Genomic DNA, 21,006 nt, shown 5'->3' on the forward strand with positions numbered 1-21,006 from the left:
GCTGCCTTGTCAAAAGAGTTTGAGATGACCGACTTAGGCTTACTCCACTTCTTCTTGGGATTGGAGATCTGGCAGACCCAGAGGGGGTTTTTCGTCTCTCAGCAGCGGTATGTTCATGAGTTGCTTGAGGCCTTTGGGATGGAGAACTGCAAGCCTATTACTTCGCCGATGGACCCGAACACAAAGTTAACCGTTACAGATCCTTGTGAGCCAGTTGATGCCTCGCAGTACCGGAAGTTGGTTGGTTCATTGATCTGGTTGCTGAACACCAGATTGGACTTGAGCTTCTCCGTGGGGCTGTTGAGCTCTTTTATGCAGACGCCATTGAAGACTCATTGGGACGCAGGATTGCGGATCTTGCGGTATCTGCAGAGTACGAAGGATCTGGGACTCTTTTACACAGGAGGGAATGGAGTCAAGCTCCAAGGTTGGAGTGACTCAGATTGGGGAGGAGATCCAGACACGAGGAGATCTACTTCAGGATACACTTTTACCCTCGGCTCAGGAGCGGTTTCTTGGAGCAGCAAGAAGCAGCCGACTATTGCCCTTTCTTCGACAGAGGCAGAGTATCGGGCTGCTTGTGGTGCTGCTTGTGAGGTTGTATGGCTGCGGAGGCTGCTTGGCGAGATGGGGTTTCCACAGAGGGAGCCCACAGTCATCCAGTGTGATAACCAGAGTTGTATAGCTATTGCTCGGAACCCGGTTTTCCATGCCCGGACCAAGCATATAGAGATACAGTATCACTTTGTTCGTGAGAAGATCTTGGCTGGTGACATCTTGCTACTTTATTGTTCGACGGAGGACAATGCGGCGGACCTCTTCACGAAGTCTCTACCTCAGGCTACGCTCAGGCGGCACTCCAGCTCCCTGGGGTTGGTTACACAGCCAGGAGCTGAGAGGGGGTGTTAGAAGTCATCTCCTGTCTATTTGTATACACCAGGGCCTCTGTTGTGGGTGTGCCCGCCCGTATATCATTTTTCCACACTCCCCGTATTTTTTCCCTATTTTTCCCATTTTTTTCCTAGTGGCTGGAGGGCTGCCAGGTGATGCCAGGACCACACTGAGGCTGGCCGACTGCATCTGGAGCAGTCGTGGGCTATTTGTGTGCTGGCCGACCTGATCTGAGCAGACGTGGGGACCAGATGCTGGCCGACTGCTGTTTTTCAGCAGTCGTGGACATTTCATGAGTCGTGGGCCTCTTCCAGGGCTGGCCGACTGCCCTCATGGGCTTGTATATATTCCCCCCCATCCTCCTCCACTTTCTCATTCAGTTTTCTTCGGGATCTTGTGTATAGAGAAGAGTTTACACACATCTCTCAGTGTTTCTTGTGCTGATTATTTTCTGCAGTCTACTTGCTCTTGTCTACCCAAGTTTGGATATCATTTCCGCTGCATATTCTGACATACCTCTGTGTGGATACTCATTCTTTCCCAAAAACCACGGGTCTTCATGCAATAGAGCTGGTACAGCAAGTACAACTCTCCATTCAGCCGATACAAATACAATGGCTGGTACAATAGGTACAATAGCTTCTACGAGTACAAGGGTTGGTACAACAGGTACGAGGGCTGGTACAGCCGGTACAATGGCTGGTACAGAAGGTACAAGAAGTACCAAGGGCCGGTATATTAGGTACATTGCATAGTCACAAGGGACGGAGGGGACGGACCCTTGGAACGGGGGGATGCCGTCCCGGGAACACTTTGGGACGGGGACGGACGGACGTCCCCAGGTGGCCGTCCCTCAGAAGGGACGGCATTCTGGGGACACATCCAGGAGGGGACGACTGCATGGGAACGCCCCAGGTTACCTTTTGGGCAACGGTCACATTTTTGACCATTTTTTTCTGGCCGTTTGGGAGGGGCTTTTCGTGGGACTTTAGCCTTGGCCCATAGGCCTTGAGCCTTTGAGCCTTTGGGCCTTGGCCTCTCTCTTGCCTCCCTCCCTATAAGAAGACACACACACACACACTCCCTCTCACACTTCAAGCTTAAGCTTCACACACACACACACACTCTCTCTCTCCCTCAAGCGGCAAGCCTCAAGGGCCAAGGTCTCAAGTTTCAAGCTCTCACGCAAGCAAGCTCTAGCTTCTCAAGACTCACACACTCTCTCAAGCTTCACACACACACACACACACACGCACACCCCCACCCACCCTCACACTCAAGTTCTCCCTCAACTTTCAAGGCGCAAGCCTCACTCTCTCTCTCTCTCTCTCTCTCTCTCTCTGCCTCTCAAGCTATCAAGTGACAAGGAGGCATCCATCATCCATGGCATCCTCCTCACGTGGCGGTAGCATTTCAAGTTCCCATAGAAGGACGACGGGATGGACATGGTGGGATGAGGTCAATCACACCCCATCCCCTCATGGAGGTGGTGCACGGCCATGGGCATGCAAGCTTTTCCTGTATAGGCGAGTGGGTGGCACCGACAAAGCAATTTTTAAGTGCCGTTTCTACCCCCATCCCCGTTCCCTACATACGGCCATCCCTCGTCCCGTTCCCGTTCCCGTTCCCGTTCCCGTTCCCGTTGCCGTCCCCATCCCCCATCCCTTGTGACTTCGGTACAATGGTTGTTACAGCAGGTACAACAAGTACAAGGGCTGGTACAACAAGTACAGTGGCTAGAAATCATAATAAAATGATTAAATACCCTTGCCTTCAATATTTCTTCGCGATGGAAGCCTCCCAAACAGTCCCCATCAGCCGATATTCTTCATGGGCAGCCTTCAAGAGAGAGAGAAAGAGAGTAGCCATCATTAGGGCAGCTTGTAACGGTGGTAGAGGCTAGTGTGTAGCAAGAGAGCCTCCTCCAAATGAAGAGAAAGGGCTCCAATTTATAGATTTGGGACTCCCATGAGTGAAAATGGAAAGAGAAGGCTATGATGACAAGTGGAGCACCACACAATAGTCGAAGTCACAAGTGTGAGACCACATGTCTCACTTTGATCCACTTTCTGACGAGTATGAGGTCACTTGTCTCACTTTGATCCACTTTCTTGCCGCATGTCCCAATCTAAGAGATGGGTTTTTCCATAAAATTTACCTCTAAAAATATCCTAACTAGTAGCCCATTTGTCATAGCTACTCTAGCAACTCTTGGTATTTGCTCAATTCCAGACGTAATGACGCGAACATAATTTCCATCGGAGTCGGGCCAAAAATAGCAACTCTCCTAAATTTTAGGAGTTTGATCCTTTGTACTCCAGGATAATCCCCCATTCTCAAAGCTTGTACTTTCCAAATATTTAGACGTCCTGGAGTCCACTAGACCCTTTTCATATTGGAAAATGTCCACAGGTTGGTGACAAGGATTGGTTGAAAGGGTTGCATTATTTTTGAAATGACTCTCTAGACTGGCTTGTGATGCATCCGCAAGTTGCATTCTCTGACTGCACGGAAATAATAACCATTTTCATCCATGACATCACTATGCAACGAATTCCCAATGTAGAGAGATTATATGCCTTTCTTGATTGAGACAATGCAAGTGGTGGATCAAATACTTTGCCCCAATGAATTTTCTGCAATAACAATGAGTTTCCTTGATTTAGGGGCCTACTGGACCATTGTAAATGACACAGTATAGCTTGCCAATCTCAAATGAGAGCCTTCTACGCGCATTTATAAAGCAAGCTAAGCCATGGGCACACATGTTGGGAGCTTTGTGCACTAATATGAAAACGGATGCATATGGACATTGGATCCAATTATGATGATATTATCTTTGGGCATTTCCATGGTCATATTCTAGGCTCTCCATATTCGACTAGCGGCTTTCCTTGCCAATATATGATACTGAATGTTAAGGACATTGACACACCATGCATTTTGGGCGAACAGATAAGGTTCTACCTCAATTTGTTTGCTCGACCAAGGTAGGAGCGGAAGGTAGAACTGGACATATGCTATAATTATTGATTGTACTATATGCAATCGCATGTGTAGAGGCCATGTAGATAATTTTCAATATTCGATTTTAGAGTGCAAGTTTGCCATCACCCATTGAGTTTCATCTTTCAAAGAGAGCTCCCAACCAATGGGATAACCAAGATGCCTGACTATTTCATTGGGTGGGAGGATCTGACTTGGCCACAGAAGCTAATGCCAATCATAATCTTTCAAAGGGAGTAACTTTGATTTTTGAAAATTCACATGTAATCATGCAACCAAACCATAGAGGGACATTGCTTTTATGAGAGAGCTTACATGAGCCTTTGTATTCTAGAAAGAATCATCATCAAATGCCTGCGCCACAAATTGTGTACCATCGGCCATGGAGAGACCATGTAGCTGACCATCTCGTGTCAACTTGTCCATGTAAAGCAGCATTGGGTGAGTCGCAATGGCATACAAAAGTGCACTAAGCAGATAACCCTGTCGAACAGATTTCCCAAGATACCACCACGAGGCTGAAAGTTATCCACCCAAAATGCATTTAGTTGATCCTTCTTGATAAAGCCAAAAGATGACATTTTTCATCCTTGGTCCAAATCCCATTCTGTCCATAACGTGGGCTATAAAGTCCCAATGTACCCTATCAAAAGCCTTAGCTATGTCACTTGCATGATGAGAACATCTTGGTCCGTATACTTCGCAGATTCAATGCCAATATATGCATTTGCTATATTGTCAGTGATTTGTCTTCAAGGGACAAATCCATACTATGCTGGATGCAGACCTGCATGTAGGGCACCTTTTATTCTGTTAACAAGCATCTTGGTAACCAATTTATATATGACCGACATCAAAGAGATAGGACACCAATCCGATATGGTTTCACATGGCTGTTTTTTGGGCAATAATTTCAGCAAACCGTCTTTCTATGAGCATGGCAAGTGTCCAGCATTCCCGCAATGATTCACCATAAACAAAATTGGCAATCTTAAATTATTCCAGAACATCTGAAAGAACTTCACTGTCAATCCATCCAAGCCTGCAGACTTCCATTTACCTAGGTCTTTTATAGCATCGTTCAATTCCACATCTGTGAAGGGCTCATCCATATTGTTAGCCTCTTGATGTGTAATGATAGGCATAACTTGTTGCAAAAAAAGTTCTCGTGTATCAAGAGCCTCCCTCGAAAGTGGGAGAGGGGAAGCAAAAATGCGAGAAAAGCAATCATGGCAAACCTCTACAAGCTATGTTTTTGTGCTTTGCCAAGTACCATCTGTTCTTTTGACTCTTGTAATGCATTGTTTTTTCTTGGAAGCGTGCAAGCCCTTGAAAAAAGATTTCGACGAGCAGCCTTTCATGAAGTAATGGCTTTTGCCTCGCCCTAGTTTGCCATTTATTAAGCTTACGTTCATCATCATGGCGAACACAATTTTGAGCTTGTGCTAATAGCTGTTGTTCATCATTATTCAACTCTCTAGAATGGCTGATTTCAGTGTACTGTTGTATTGCAATTTTTGCTTGTTCAATGTGTCTTCTATTCCCTCCCATGTAGCACCTTCCATAGTGCTGTATCACAGCTTGCATTCACTGTACAAAGATGAACCAAGCAAAATCTATATCCTCTTGCATCTGCATAAGAAGAGGATGCACAGCTGAACGTACCAAATCAGCAAAAAGAGCATGCGGCAAGTAAGTGTTATTAATCATAAGTAATCTTTTATAAGGTAAGGGACAGTCATTGTCAGCCATGCCAAAGTATAGACCAAGCCATACCGGTGAATGATCAAAAAGGTGCAATGTATGATCAGTCCATATCTTACATGTGTGTGCATCATATTGAGCAGCACTTAGAAGGTACCATCTATCCAAACGTGCCCAGTAATGCAACACAGCGTAATGATGAAAAGTATAACCCTTTGAATGTGGCATGAGCTGTGTCCACAAATCACATGCATTGAAATAAGTCATTGTCTGCATCCAATCTTGCCTTTCAGAGGACATCATATGAGAGCGGTGAGAGGTGTTATCATCAAAGTCACGTGAATTATTGAAAATCACCCATGATGAAAGCATTTGAAATCCATAGATATGCGCGTAAGGAGCACCACATCTCAACTCTATGTGCTGAAGTTCGATCATACATTGTACCACAAGCCAACGGCCATTCGGATCATTGTGGGCTAATACAGGTTGTAAATCATGCTTAACCATTATGAGGGTACCAGAAAAAGAAGATTTGATATCTAGAGAAGACTCCTTGTCTTCCAGCAAAACTATGCTGAGTATGCTCTTGCAAACAAACCACATGGGGATGCATAGTATTTACATATGACCAAAACAACCTCCATTCATTCACATTAGAGAGGCCTTGTATATTGTAAGTAAAGCATCTGATTGGTATAGACATATTTACAATGTAGAAGCTATGCCTCAACCTGCATGGCAGCGTGATTGGTCAAGTCACCATGCAAAGAACGTTCTGTAGTCTGAACATCAAACCATATTTTTGTGCATCCAGTTTTCTGCATCATGCGCAAACAAAGAATCAGCTCTCACTACTGCCGCCCACATCCTTCCTACTTCTGTAATATTGCCTAAAGTATCAGGCATAGGGGTAGGCGAAGCAGATGTAGAAGCTCCCTCTGTCCATGACGAGAGAGAAAAGGCCTTATCTAGGAGTTATTGTTTTTTTGGGAGTTTGCCATGCATTAGAATTAGATTTGTCTTTATCTTTCACATTCATTGCATGAGAGCCTGTTGATGCAACTTTTGCTTTTCCTTTATCCAGACTTGCATGCTGTGAATAATTTTCCACACACACACACACACACACACACATGCACGCATGCACATGTGTGCTTACAAAAGATGCATGCTCCCTCTTTAATCATAATCTAGTCACCACAGTGTGACTAATGCATGTTCCCCCTCTAATCATAATCTAGTCACTAGTTCAAAACCGCAACTTCCAATAGTCACAACAAAGGATGCATGCTCCTCCCTCCCCTCCCTCTAATCATAATCCAAGCACCACTTCGAGACCACAACTTCCATTAAATTCAACTTCAATCACCACTAATCCTGATGCCGACTAACTTAGTTGATCTCTTTTTTAACCATTGTGAACCGTGCAGTGAGGTAAATGGTTTCATTGCATGTATTATTGATTCTTATGTTGAAGCACTAAACCAAACTATTCTAGGAATTATGTAACTAATTGCAAAACATTGAAGTCTCTTGCATTTTTAGCTTTATGATGGATTTGCAAGGTTAGAGATGATAAGTGTAAGTATATTTACACCTGTAAGTAACTGACCACTTCTTTCTGACAGGTTTCCCAGTATATTACTGGAATTGTTGGAAGCGTGAAGATTTCATCTATGGACTTTGAAGTATGATAATAACACCAAAAAAAGGGGCTACTTTTTTTTTTAAAATTACATTTTAACTTTGGACTGCTGCTTTTACATGAAATGGTGATGTAAGCAATAGCTTGGCCTTTTCAACTACTTGAATGCTATCTGCTCTGGCAGGATTTGACAAGAGAGCTGTCATTGCTCCACCAGGAGTTGGAGAGAAGCGAAGTGAAGATGGATCTTTTAGACTTGCATGGTCTTTTACGTGATCATATATTTGAGTTGATTGCAGCAGTGAAGCCTCGCATGATTGAGTAAGGAGAATCACTTCACAATTGAAGGAAACATTGGTTTCTCTTCCGTAAATAGTTAGTTCTCAAACTATTGTGCATGCAATCCTTCTGAAGCTGTTAAATTGGATGGTTGTATGCAGTTGGATCATATCCAGCCTTAGTGATGAGAAATGGGAACCCATTTCCCCTCAAACAGACGCCTTCTTTTCATTTTCTGTAGTAGGTGAACACTTGAACCTTGTATAAATTCAATTCCATATATGGACCTTATGAGCTGCAACCATAGGTGTCTTTATTTAATTCAAATTATCACACTTGTCTATGTAATTTCATGCTCTTTGTAATACTTGTGAACTCTGGTTTACAGACCTTTACTTCATGATCAATGGGGTGGTTGAAAATCTGACCTCACGTCTCTCGTATTTTCCATTTGGAAAATTTTATTATTTCAACCTTGAGGAGTCTATATGCTCAGCAGTCGAGACCTATCTTCAGATAACAGAGAAGTTGTGCCTACAAGAGCTGCCCGCAGATAGATTTGATGAAGAACACCATCATTTTTTGATGCATTTCAAGTCAACCCACGGTGCCAAATCAGTGTGCATCTCAAAGACATTGTGTGTAAAGGCAAGGCATTTCTAAGGTTAACCCTAAAGTACAGTTCAATATATAAGTATAAATATTCATTTAAATCCAAATTCAAACAGTTGTTCAAATGTATTTAATATCTTGTGGTGCCTTGTTGCAGCTAAACAATCTGCATGCAGTGCTGCAACAGCAAATAACTTTGGAGGCAAATCTTATTAAAAAGTGGGAGAATTATGTGCAACCATCTCCAAATCACCCTGAAACAGACGATTTACAGAATGCCCTTAATATTAATGGCAGGTTGTTTCAAACAGCTTTTGCTTTCTTTTTGATATGTTGCCAGTGAAGGCACCATTCTATTATTAAAAGCTCAAAGATTTAATGGCACATTCTTCTTTTTAATCTAACGCAGAGTTTCTGAAAGAATAAATGTTGAGGATCCCATTGGAGAAAAGAGAGTTGGACAGCTCTTTGAAAAGCTTCATGGTTTGGTGAAATGCTCATTAAGTAATGTCACAGGAGCGATAGTTGAGCGTATGCAAGTGAGTTAAAATTTTAAGAAAAACTCATCATGCCAAGGGAAAATTAAGTATTCTTTTAATTTGATCTTATCAATCCTTCCTACTGTATATATTTTCAGAATGAGCTTACAAAGAGGTTGCAAAAGATTATGGAGATGTGCTCGGCTGGTGGGCAGAAACTTCTTGTCATGGAGGACCTTGAGTTATTGACTACATACCTTGATGATCACCTGAAAGTTTTGAATGAGTGGTTGAACCCGGAAGTGTTTAGACTTCTTCTACTGGTGAGAAAAAACAAATGTACTTGCATATGATTTTGACAAAGAGGCTGAAAATCTGCTGAATAAATATTTCTCTGATGCCTTTTACTAATAGGAAAAAAGCATTTTTGGATATAATTTTGAGAAAACTCTAAAAAAATAGCTTGTTTGTGTTTGAAAATTACAAACTTAAGACGAGTTTTTTGTGTACATGTTGCAGGAAATTGCAGGGGCCTTGCTAGTTTGCATGGAGGAGTTTGCTTTGAATAGGGACGAGGACCCAAATCCTATGACAGCCCAGCAGCGGGATTGGTTGGAACAAACATTAAACCTTTTTTACAATTATTTTTATGGAGATGGGGTCGGTGTATCGAAATCTGAAATGGATTGTATCAGTGGGCGGCTACGTAAGATTCTGCAGTGCTCGGATATGCATACTCAAGAGCTTTGTGCTCTATATTGGAAAGCTTGGGACAGGTTCAATGAGGAAGCAGTGGTCACTACAAGCCCTAGTGAAGAAGAAATGCATCTCCATGTGTTGGATTTTTTACTGCTGCTGCAGCAACGTGATGATGACGAGGCACGAATTATCGTTTCAAATCAGAAGCTCCTTGCAAAGAACAAAATGATGCAGGTTTGCTATCATGGAACCTTGTGTTATTGATATTTTTTGCATTGTGGTTTTTGAGGTGGAGTGTGCTTGAACATGCTCACTATATAGGGCACACATGTTTTCAGACCCCCTATTGGAGAGAGAGAGAATCGCTACCGAAAAGTCATTTCGAAATGCCTAGGGAAATGTTCCGAGGTGTCACACAGTATTTGAAAGCAATTCAGACGCCATTTCCCCCCCTCAATGTGTAAGAGTTTGAAGCTTGGCTGCGTTTTGAAAGACTTGCTCTCCGCTTCCTTATATTTTTTCTCTTTTAATCTTAATCACATAAGTGATCTGGCTCAAACTCCAGAAAACCCTGCTTAATGTTAAGGCAAGTGCTTGATCACTTTTGGCAGCCTTACAATCCCACTCGTATGTAATTTTCTTCCGAGTATTTTACAGCTTAACAATTTTTAAGTTTGGGTGCCATGCTTTATCAGAATATATTGTAAGATTAACATGAGCACCATCCCAAGTCCATGTAAGTGCTGATATTTTTGCCAATTCTTGCGGTGTTCCCAGCCTTTCAATCCATTACATATATCAAACTCTTAGCCGATTTCGCTTATGTATTTATTCCGACCAATTGTGCATGTACATGTGAGTGTGCATGTCTACATGGTGTATGGGCACTAGAAGCCTAGACTTTACCCCAGCAAAGTCTGCCATGAACGGGTAAATGACTTTGTGTATGCATTCCCCAATCGATGCACCCCACATGCATGCGTGTGTGTGTGTGTGTGTGTGTGTGTGTGTGTGTGTGTGTGTGTGTGTTTTGTGCGCACTTACAAGAACAAAATCCTCTGTTCTCTTGTTAATACCTTTGCAGTGTGCGGGAATGTAGAGGGACAGATTTGTTTGTGGTGCATATGGATGCATGTGTGGATTGGTCTGCATATGTACAGATCTGTGAATGCACGTGTGTGCATAGCATGTGAGTGTTCATTTTTAAACTAAAGGAAGCTAGCTACAAGAAGGAAAGCAAACAATACATTCAAAAGTTCAAAACACTTTTTCTTTTAATGATACCTGTTATTTTAAAATGAAATCTCTGGTTTATGTTATTGGTCTGTATAAACTGGGAATTGTCACCAGCTTAGACATAATGCCCGAGATCCATGACTACAGCAGATGCCCATAGAGTTTTGTTTTGTTGACTATCCACGTTTGCATGCACACCTGTGAATTTGTTAAGACTCGCCCACATGTGGGTAGAAACCTATGGAGAGGCATGTTGGGGCGTTGCGTTGAGAGCTTTTTCAACTCCCACACTAGCTACATACAACTAGTTAGCACTGTGGGAAGGCAAGATGAGATCAGGTATACAAGGCACCACTCCCAAACACCAAACAAAACAAACACACAACCTGAAGGTCTTGGCTTGCCTCTCTTTAGCTCAGTGGACTTGCTTAAATACAGCTCTGGACAGTGGACACCTCCTGACAACTCCTGACTCAGACACCTTTGTGATTCAGTCAGCTCCTAAACCTCTTCTTGATTCCGACAGCTCTTGCTCTGATCATCTTCCCGATTCAGACTATTCCTAAACCCTTTCGGTCCCTTTAACTATTTCAGACTGATCCTGGTCCCTTCCCCCCCCCCCCCCCCCCCCCCCCCCCCGGGAAAAAGATCCTTCAATTAGTTAAAATAAAAACAGCCACAAAGGGCTAAAGACAACCATGAAGGGCTAAATACAAACTCGTCTCATATAAGGGCGGGAAACAAGTGATCATAAGGGGAAGAGATGCTTCTCCTCTGGCTGGCCGCTTTATGAGGAGAAGGCTATCTCATACAGGGGGGGGGGGGGCGGGGGAAACCACCACATAGGTGGTCTGTAATGCCAAATGGGGTCATTGCCTCTATCTGTGAGGAAAGGGCCTGGTCTCCTGCCACTTTCGCATGCTGTCAGAACCTCCCTGTAGCTTCCCTCACTGACCGTGGAGGGTGTGAATGATGTCGAGCCATATGCTCCTGATGGTCTTAACCGACGGAGTGTGGGTACCCTTGATGGCCTCGCTACATCTAGCACGCCAGATGTGCCAGGCTGCTATGCTACTGCAAATCTCCCATCGCTGGCATGAGCCTGGTTGCCAAACACCTGCCGGTGGGGCTGCGACTGGTACTACTGCAATACGATGGTGGGAGACTTGAAGGGCAAGTCCTCCCCCATCCTCCTCGTAAGTCCTGACCACTCTAGCCTCCGTGGCCTAAGCGACAATACCCCAAGTGATGATCCGGGTCGATGCCCTATCCATAGCGAAGATGCGGAGAATCCGCTGCCAAATTTGCTGAGCCTTCAGGCAATCCCAAAGGCAGTGCCGCTAAGACTTCTGGGGGTGGCCGCACCTCGGGTGAAGAGCTGCTGACCGACCTCCGACTGCCAGCCAAGTACCAACCCCCAGACTCTTGTGTGCCATCTTCCAAAGGAAGAGAGTGATCTTCCTCGGCCGAAAGCTGTCCCAAAGCCTCTTCCAAAAATCTGAAAGGAAGCACTGTGATAGGTCTTGAGACTGCCAGTGTGCTGTTGCTGCTGGTGTGCCATCTATCTCCGGCATCCTGATCTTGCAGCTGAGCCACATTGTATGTGCAAAGAAAGGGGCATCTAGAGTCTCCACCCGATTTGTGGGGATCATGCCATGTCCACTCTCCAGGGTCCCACTGCAACTGTGTGAGAGGTCGGCACTCCAAGATCCATAACCACCAAAATCTGTCTTTGGCCACCTTGGTCGGTGCTGGATCTATGTGCCATGCCCATGCCCGAAAACCAATCACCCTTGCCCTCTGCAAGGTGCAGCCTTTGAAATCCTCCAAGGGGTGCTCTGATCTCTCTAATGTGCCATGTAATCCGATAGAAAAAGTGAGCAGACCACTATCCTCATTTGCTCCATGGACCGCCACGAAGATATCGTGTCTAGTGAACACACCTAGTCACACTGGGGGGGGGGGGTCGGGTCTGGGATAGGTGTCAGCTGCTTCAGAGGAATAGCTGAGTCAATGTTGATGCTGAGCATGTCTCTACCTCGGCCTGTCAGGCCTCTCTCCTGCTCCTCCTAAGGTAATTGCTTGTGTGCAACCCAATCTCCAAGAGACCTGGCTGGTCCCATGCTCAAGGTGCGCCAGGATAGGTGCGGTCAATCCCCTAGCATGTGGCCACTGGGTAAACGGATCAGGGGTTCTAGATCAAAGGCTACCGAAGCTGCTCCTCTGAGGGCACTGGAACAATTTAGACCGATCCTGCTTGGGACGTTTTCATACTTTAAACAGTTCTGAGTCAGTCAGCTCTAAACCTATCTCATCCTCCTTCAGTCAGCTGTGTTTTTGTCAGCTCACATTCAGTCAGCTCTTATCCTGACATTTCTTCCTTCAGTCTGCTCTAATTCAGACAGTACTGATTCAGTCAGCACTATTTCGTATCACTTTCCCTCTCAGTCAGCTTTGATTTTGTCAGCACTGATTCAGACAGTACTGATTCAGTCAGCACTATTTCGTATCACTTTCCCTCTCAGTCAGCTTTGATTTTGTCAGCACTGATTATTGGTCTTGACTAGCTCCTAGTCTGACTGTATTCTACTCAAACAGACTCAGATCTGACAGTAATTGATCCAAACTGACTCAGATCTGAAAGTAATTGATCCAAATTGACTCAGATATGTCAGGAACAGCCTCTAATATGTTAGCTCCTTGATTGACAACTCCTCATCTGACAATTTCTCACTCGTGCAACTTCAAATCTGTCAAGTATTCTTCCAAACAACCCTTGATCTGATTAGTATTACTTCAGACAGCTTCTAATCTGACTGCTGCTGACCCAGGTACCCTATCTCCAATAGCATCTGATGAATTCTTAATCAGATAGGTTCTGATCTGAATAGTTTTGATCAGCACAGCCTCTGGTCTGACAACTTCTGATCTGATCAGCTTCAGGTCTGACACCTTCCTGATTCCGATTAGCTTTGAGAGAGTATAGAACAGCAAGTGACCAGCACTTCAAAGGACTAGATCATACTAAACTTGTAGAAATCATCAAGATTGAATCTTGTCTTTCACGCTCGCTCTAATGGATAAACCTGTGCCTACAAGAATCCCACTCTCTAGACCCTCTTCTCACACTGAATTGCTTTGTTCTTATCCTTCAGCTAACACCTCTCATAAAAACAACTCACAAAAAAACACAGACAACTGGGCCCATCCTGACCCAATAACTCTTGCCTTATAGAAACAACACGACTAACATAAACCTGACATTCTTGATAATTCAGAAGCAATATTCAGTATGAGTTAGATTCTTAGAGAAGCTAAATAGCACTCCACACTCATCCACTGGTAAGCAGACTTAAACAGAACAAGATTCAACAGACCGTAACAAAAAGCTCTTCTTTTTGTATTGATTACATGACCTTGTATCTCAAACAAACCCACACAGTGAAAAAAACAAGAGACTCCTTCAATGTACATGTTTAAATATCTTACAAATAGAGGTTACAGCTTCTCTCTTACTCTCTGGCTTCACTCCTTTCTGTGCTTTTTCTTTAATCCGTGTATGCTCTCTTCCCTCTTCTCCCACTCCCAGCTGAAAGGCCTCTTTTTATAGAAAAAAGCAAGCTGCGACTCTTTCCTACCTTCCTTTCCAAAAGAAATTGTCACACGATGCCTTCGATCTCCCCATATTCTCTTTTTTTTTTTTTTTTTTCGCCTTTATTCTTTTGGATCTTCCACGCACATCTTTACGGACAGCTTCCCTTTTAAGTAAGCACATGGCCTTTCTATTTATCCTTTTAGCCCAGTCGATCGGATTGATTCTGTATTGTGCTCACTTCCCTGGTCGACACAAATGTGTAAAGCTACTTTTAGACTAGCACATGTATGTTGCAACTCCCAAACTAACATGTTTGCACTAGTCTCTAGACATTTCTTTCAAGGGTTAGGTCTAACCTTGGATTGAGGTTAGGGTTAGGCAACCAAGGGTCACACATGGAAATGGAGAGTCAAGAGTCACTTGAGGGCCCTCCTATATAATAGGGGCATGGGGCACTCTCAAGGGATGTTCTCTTGTGTAGAGCATTGTATTTACTCTCTTGTCATTTCATACTAGAGCTATGTGCTACTGGAATGAAGTCATATCTCTTGGTGGTATGGGACACCAAGGTAAGGTATGTGGTACTTCATTGTATTTATGTATGCACCCTTGGGCTCGGGACTGGTCGAGTGGATGAGTATATACCTGGTTTATGCATGTTTATGGGATAGCCATCCCCCTGGAAGATGGCACATTCATGTACCATCCCAAATGCAGTTGCATTTGTTCTTTTACCATACTTAGCCATCCCCCCATGTAAACTTTTTCTTTTATGATCTTCTCGGCCACCTTCACGATCTGGACAATCTTGATTCGGACATTGTTTTGCTCTGGACAGCTGCTGATTTTGACCAGCCCTGATGCTCGACCTCTTGGAAGGAGTTAGATGGTGATTGAAGGTCACAGGAACTTGTTTGTTTTGTTTTCACTCTTAGTTATACTTGGAGAAGTCACGTGAAGGCCGGTGGTAAATCCCCGGGCAAGAGTAATCTTGTACTTGAAAGCAGATTCCTCTTAGTAATCTAATCTAAAAGAAAAAGTGAAGAGGGGAGCCCATCTTCAGCCCCTAGTGTGGTGTACCAAGCATACTTTTAGTTTGTGGTTGTGCTTATGTCTTGAATTAGTGCTCATAATCGGGTTTATGGTTAATTCGGTTCCATAATATGTGCTGCCCCATTACACCGGAGGATCATTGTACACTTGCACACATTGTTTCGCCATTGCATGACCTCACTAAGAAGAAGGCCATGTTCAAGTGGACTGTAGTGGAGAGGAATGCCTTTCAAAGACTCAAGATGCCATTGTCGTTGGACCCGTGCTTTAAAATCCGAGACTTGCAAAAGCCTTTTGGTATTGAATGTGATGCAAGTGAAGATTGCATAGGGAATGTTTTGAATGAAGAGGGACGTGCCAGTGCTTATGAGAGAAGAAGGTTGCAAGCTTCAGAGCTCCCTTTGGGGGTCCATGAGAAAGAGCTATTGGTTGTGATTCATGTCTTAAATTATAGAAGCACAGCCTTTTGGGGGTTGAATTCACAGTTTAGATAGATCACTGCCATTGCTTATGAGAGAAGAAGGTTGCAAGCTTCAGAGCGCCCTTCGGGGGTCTATGAGAAAGAGCTATTGGTTGTGATTCGTGCCTTTAATTATAAATGCACAAGCTTTTGGGGGCTGAATTCACAGTTCAGATAGATCACCAAATACTTAGATATTTTCTCACGCAGACACAGCTATCCGAGAAACATATGAGGTGGGCTAACTTCCTCTATGTTTCATTTCACACACCCTTAGGAAGAAGAATGCAGTGGAAGATGCTTTGTTGAAAAGTATGCATGTGGCTGCAGTAGCAATCTTCCCGTGATAGAATTCAGCACGTGTGGGCTCCTAGTGCAGTGAAGATGACCCTATAGTTGTACGGCCATGTCATAACAATAAATATGCGTTTTACCAAATCATGGGTTTGTTGTACCTCAGGATGACCTGCTGGAGAAGTATCAAGACATTCAATAAGATTCCCTATTGCCAGGACCCTTAAGAGATGCAAGATTTGTATCTTGAGAGATGCAAGGTTTGTATCACTTGGATGAGGATTTTGCGCATGCATAGACTGCCATACAGGCTGGGCAGTGGACCCTTCTTATGTGAAAAGAGAGGGATACCTCATGATGCAAAATCATGTAAGCATCTTAGGCCAAAAGTGATGGAAGAGTGCCATGCCCCACCATATATAGTACACATGCATTTTGGCCACTATACAGGAGCTTGAGAGATACCACTATTGTTTGGGCATGTGGAAGGACATAGAGGCTCATGTATGCAAGTGCTTGCTGTGCCAAAAGGTGAAGTTTGAAGCTGCACCCACTTGTTGTACCCTCTGTTCCAGCTGCTTCATACTCTATATGGGCTGTTTCTAATTGCAGCAAGGCTACTGCTGTTGTCCATGGACTGAATGATCTTTCAAAGGTTGCCCGAGAGCTGTATGGTGCTCCTTTCCTCTGTTGGTGGCTATACAACAGCTTCATTCTTCTTTTCAATGGAGGCATGGTCAACCTATGAGCTGTTAAATGTGTGTATTGTGCTGCCCAAGAGAAGAAGGCCCTGTTTTTCTGTAAATTTGCGGCTGGTCATTGAGGTGGGAAATGCCAATAACCTTGTGGAAGACAAGCAGCAGATCATGAAGAGCTAATGAAAGCCCTTTGAAGACTTGAAGGCAAAATCTGCTTGGCATTGGCTTTTTTGGGGAGTGCTAGGGCTGTTTAAGTGGGACCAGCACTTGGTTTTGGGCTCTGTGGAAAGTCTCCTGGCTGTTTAAGTGGATCTGTCATTCCAAAGCTTTGGAGAACCAGACTATTCTGTTAGGGAAGTCCCTCCTTGGTAATAGAAGATACTAAAGGGTGGGGTTGGGGGCGGGGCATCTTTAACCCCCGTGTGGTGGTGTTGGTGTTGGCTTTGTGATCATTTAAATTTCTCTTAATAATGTATTTAGTTAATTAATCGCCCCCAGATATGTGCTTCCCATTACAGGAATCATATTTGTTGTGTTTTGTTTTCAGTTCGTATTCGGCCTTCCAAAGGATGAGAAGATGGTAGCCTCATTTACATGCAGGTATACCATACTTGCGTGGTCTGTTAAACTGGTTTGTTGCTCTCTCTCTCTCTCTATATATATATATATATATATATATATATATATTGATCACAAATTTTTTTCCCCTAGACACTAAATAATGTTCCTTCGAGCTGCAGAAACTCAAGAAAACAGCTTGGCACTTTGTTTATCACTGCAAAACATGTGAGCTTTGCCGATACAAGCATGCTAGTACCTGATAACAGAAGACCATTCATCCTTCCTTTTGAGCGTCTTAGACAAGTTAACTTAGTTGGCTCTCACTCAATCTCATTAGTCACAATTCATAGTAATCCTGAACGATTTAGCAGATTCACAAACCGTGATGCAGTTCTACAAGTTATATACAATCAGGTAAGAGTACTTGAGATGGATCAACACTGAGCATGCATTTTGAAGAATCTTGTCTTGTTAGGCATTTACATGTGGATTTGTTGATGTATGTTTTACCTGTGGATTTGGTGATGTATGTAACATGTTAGGTGAGGAATACTGGCATCTTTTTGGAGATGTACATGGCATCAGTTTGGGGCCAAGCGGTTGGAGAAAGTGTGAAAGTTGATACAACGTCTTTGAAGCGTCAGTTTTTTACTCCACTCCATTGGATAACATGATTTTTTTTGTGGCATGTGTGTGTGTGTGTGTTTGTACACTCATGTGCTCTTTTTAATTTTGAGTGGATAGATGCTTATACCAAGTGATCGTTACTCTTGAATAATCCAGTTCTAGTCTAAAATCTAGAGGGATTCCCTATGAGGAGCACTCTTGCTATGTGGAGTTATCCTTTGTTAGCATGTGTTGTCCCTAGATACACTAAATACATCCATTGCCCAAAGACTCCCGCTTAATATATTTGACCATGTTAGCGAAGCATGAACAAGATGTCATGTAAGTAATAATAATGCATGTATGGATCTATATTACAAAATCTTGGTTTTACATGTGTTGGGGTTTGAACTCATGACCCTTTTTGGGCAGTGGAGTGTGCCAATTTGGCGAGGGCCTACCATAAGGAAAACATAATTTTGTTAAAGTTGGTGATTTGGAAAGTTAAAAATGATACTTTTAATTTCCAGGTTTTAAATGTTCTCGACAAGGACTGATCTCCAAGCATCAAGGGTCACTGATCATATCTGCTGCATGCCTTATTTTTGAGCCAGAGAAAAAGAAGAAGGTTTGTTTAGTGCAATGTGAGGCCATTTATAGCTTTGGCTTACATGCCAATCACCTTCCCCACACGGTTGCTTTGATAGATGGAATGTGTAGTGTTATGTGGATGGATCGCATAAAATCAATGATGTGATAACTGTGTATGGGATTTCAGAGAACTTTCCTCGAACATGGAGCTATCTCCAAAGTTCATGCAGAGAGAAAAGGCCTTAGAGCAAGTGGAGTGATCATTGAAATGAAATCTGGGGACTCAGTACGTGCACTTATGATTCTCTAGTTTGCTAGTTCTTGTTTTAGTGAATACATGAATATGTGAAAAAGCCCCAAAAGGGGCAGGTTTACAAGTCTCTTTTAGGAAAAAAGCCTTAAAAAAGGCACATACAGGTGAACAATTTTCAATGAAAGTTCTCTATATGAAGTAAATTTTTTTGCCTTTGCAGCTTGAATTTGTTGACTTTGATATGAACCTTCCTCCAAAGGACATAGCACATGAGATTGAAAAACTTGTCATAGGTGGTCGGAGCAGCGGAGATTAGTAAGATAGCTGTATTGTGCTTGGACTTCTACATCTAAGGGTGATGTGTTGGAGAGTAAACACCACGAAAGAAAAATGTTGTGTGAAAATAATGGTCGACTGCACATTACTGCTCGTAACCATGGCATATTGGAGGTGATGAGAGGAGTCACTTAGCCAGAAGCGAGATGGAGACCAATGCTAATCACCAATATGCCTATACAACATTTAGTATGATTGACTTTTATGTAACCACGTTTCCAAAAATGTCATAATTGAAAGTATGTAATCAAGCGCACCTAAAAAGGTCACAAAAATATCCACTATTCACCCGCGTACATTGGTAGTCATTACATGAAAAATGTAAGAAGATACGTGAAGTTCCTTTAAATAGTCTTGTTTGAATTCTCATTAACACAAGCCTTGGAGCCTGTATTTTAAGTTAAAAAGTGTTTCTATGGTACATTAAAAGTATAATTTTTTGGTATAGATACCACTTGCACAAATTGAATGATATATTTTCAGGGCCAAAAAACAACAGGTGTGAACCAAATTTGTACTACAAGTTATTACGAAGTTAATGGTTAACTTATGAAGTTAATGTGAAGCCCTGGACGTTGGAGTTGGTAAGGGAGTTAGTTCCCAGCGTGCTATTGCAAGTTCTACTCTTGCTCTCTACACTAGTGACATTATATAATGTAATATAATCACTGTAGTAAAATGTGCACGGCGAATTCACATTTTGTTAGAACTAAGCTGCAACACATAAGCAAAGGGAGAGTTATATTAACATATCAATGTATCCATGAAGTATCTAAAAACGGCCTAACTAAAGACCAAACGGGGTACACGTGGAGTGCCATTAGAGTAGTAGTTGTCTTAATAGAAGAGGGGGGTGGGCTGTTGATGTTTTTTTTTTCCCTTTTTTCGAGTAGTAGTTGTCTTAGTAGAAGAGGGGGGTGGGCTGTTGGTGTTTCGTTTTTTCCCTTTTTTCGGGGGGGGGGGGGGGGGGGGGTGTGTGTGTGTGTGTGTGTGTGTGTGTGTGAGAGAGAGAGAGAGAGGGAGAGTGAGTGAGTGAGTGAGTGAGTGAGTGAGTGAGAGAGAGAGAGAGAGAGTGTGAATTAAACTACACACGAGCAAAGAGAGTGAGAGAGAGAGAGCGTGTTATATTAGCGTATCCAAAAGACAAAATGTATCCAGGAAGTGGCTAAAAGCGGCCCAACCAAAAGAAACTAAAATCTACAAGGATCTAGAAGACCAAATGGGGCAGTAGAGTAATAGAAATTGTCTTACTAAAGACGGTTTTCGAGGGTTGGACCAGGGATTTGTTCTGATTGTGGTGGTACATTGTAACCTCATTTGGTCTTGTAGATTTATATTGGTTTTTTTAAAAAGCCGCTTTTTGTTACTTCTTGGATAAATTACAATATTTTGTCTTTTGGATACGTTGATAGAACTCTTTCACACCCCCCGCCCGGCCCCACCTCTCTCTCTCTCTCTCTCTCCTCTTGTATAGAGCTCGAACATAATGTGAAAATTGCCATGCGTTTTTTACTACTGTGGTTATATTACAGTGTTATCATGTCCACTGGTGCAGAGAGCAAAGAGTAGAACTTTCAGTAACGTGCTAGGAACCGATCGGCATACCTCTTCTACCCACCAGTAATAAAAGTTGTCTTACTGAAAGAAAGGGACCCCCCTTGTTCATTGTGTCTTGTCATCACTTGTGACATCATATATATATATATATATATATATATGAGCGTGCGCCGAACACACACACACATATATATATATATATATGTATACACATATATTTGTATATAGTATTATATTTATACATAAATAAATAAATGTATATAGTTATATACATAACTGTGTGTGTGTGGGAGAGTGTGTTATGTATGTATGTATTATATACACTTAGAGACACACATAGACACTCACATACACATATCTATATATGTATATACACACACACACACACACAGGTACATTTGTATATGTGTGTGTGTATATAAATATGCATGTACATGTACATACATAT

The 21,006-nt window shown here is 42.9% G+C and overlaps 1 protein-coding gene across 7 annotated transcripts in view; it reads left to right on the plus strand.

The window, feature by feature from the left end:
• LOC147633381 (uncharacterized) overlaps positions 1-19,367 on the plus strand; it is a 50,486-nt gene extending 31,119 nt beyond the window's left edge. For 2 of the 7 annotated variants that reach the window (XM_086806443.1, XM_086806447.1), the window contains 14 exons: positions 7,233-7,292; positions 7,434-7,570; positions 7,690-7,772; positions 7,917-8,176; positions 8,298-8,437; positions 8,550-8,679; positions 8,778-8,942; positions 9,139-9,552; positions 17,202-17,254; positions 17,395-17,629; positions 17,758-17,854; positions 18,352-18,449; positions 18,600-18,698; positions 18,886-19,367. In XM_086806443.1, the coding sequence (XP_086662569.1) occupies positions 7,233-7,292; positions 7,434-7,570; positions 7,690-7,772; positions 7,917-8,176; positions 8,298-8,437; positions 8,550-8,679; positions 8,778-8,942; positions 9,139-9,552; positions 17,202-17,254; positions 17,395-17,629; positions 17,758-17,854; positions 18,352-18,449; positions 18,600-18,698; positions 18,886-18,981 (2,067 nt within the window). In that variant the 3' untranslated portion in view covers positions 18,982-19,367. Of the gene's footprint in view, positions 1-7,232; positions 7,293-7,433; positions 7,571-7,689; positions 7,773-7,916; positions 8,177-8,297; positions 8,438-8,549; positions 8,680-8,777; positions 8,943-9,138; positions 9,553-9,656; positions 9,779-9,883; positions 10,012-17,201; positions 17,286-17,394; positions 17,630-17,757; positions 17,855-18,351; positions 18,450-18,599; positions 18,699-18,885 lie in introns of those variants that run through there. The other 5 variants (XR_015267103.1, XR_015267102.1, XR_015267101.1 and 2 more) reach the window with 5 other exon arrangements.
• Positions 19,368-21,006: the final 1,639 nt, after the last annotated feature.

This window comes from Cibotium barometz, chromosome 12 (assembly GCF_041138505.1).
Source record: "Cibotium barometz isolate CiBa-2024 chromosome 12, ASM4113850v1, whole genome shotgun sequence".
Classification (NCBI taxonomy): Eukaryota; Viridiplantae; Streptophyta; class Polypodiopsida; order Cyatheales; family Cibotiaceae; genus Cibotium; species Cibotium barometz.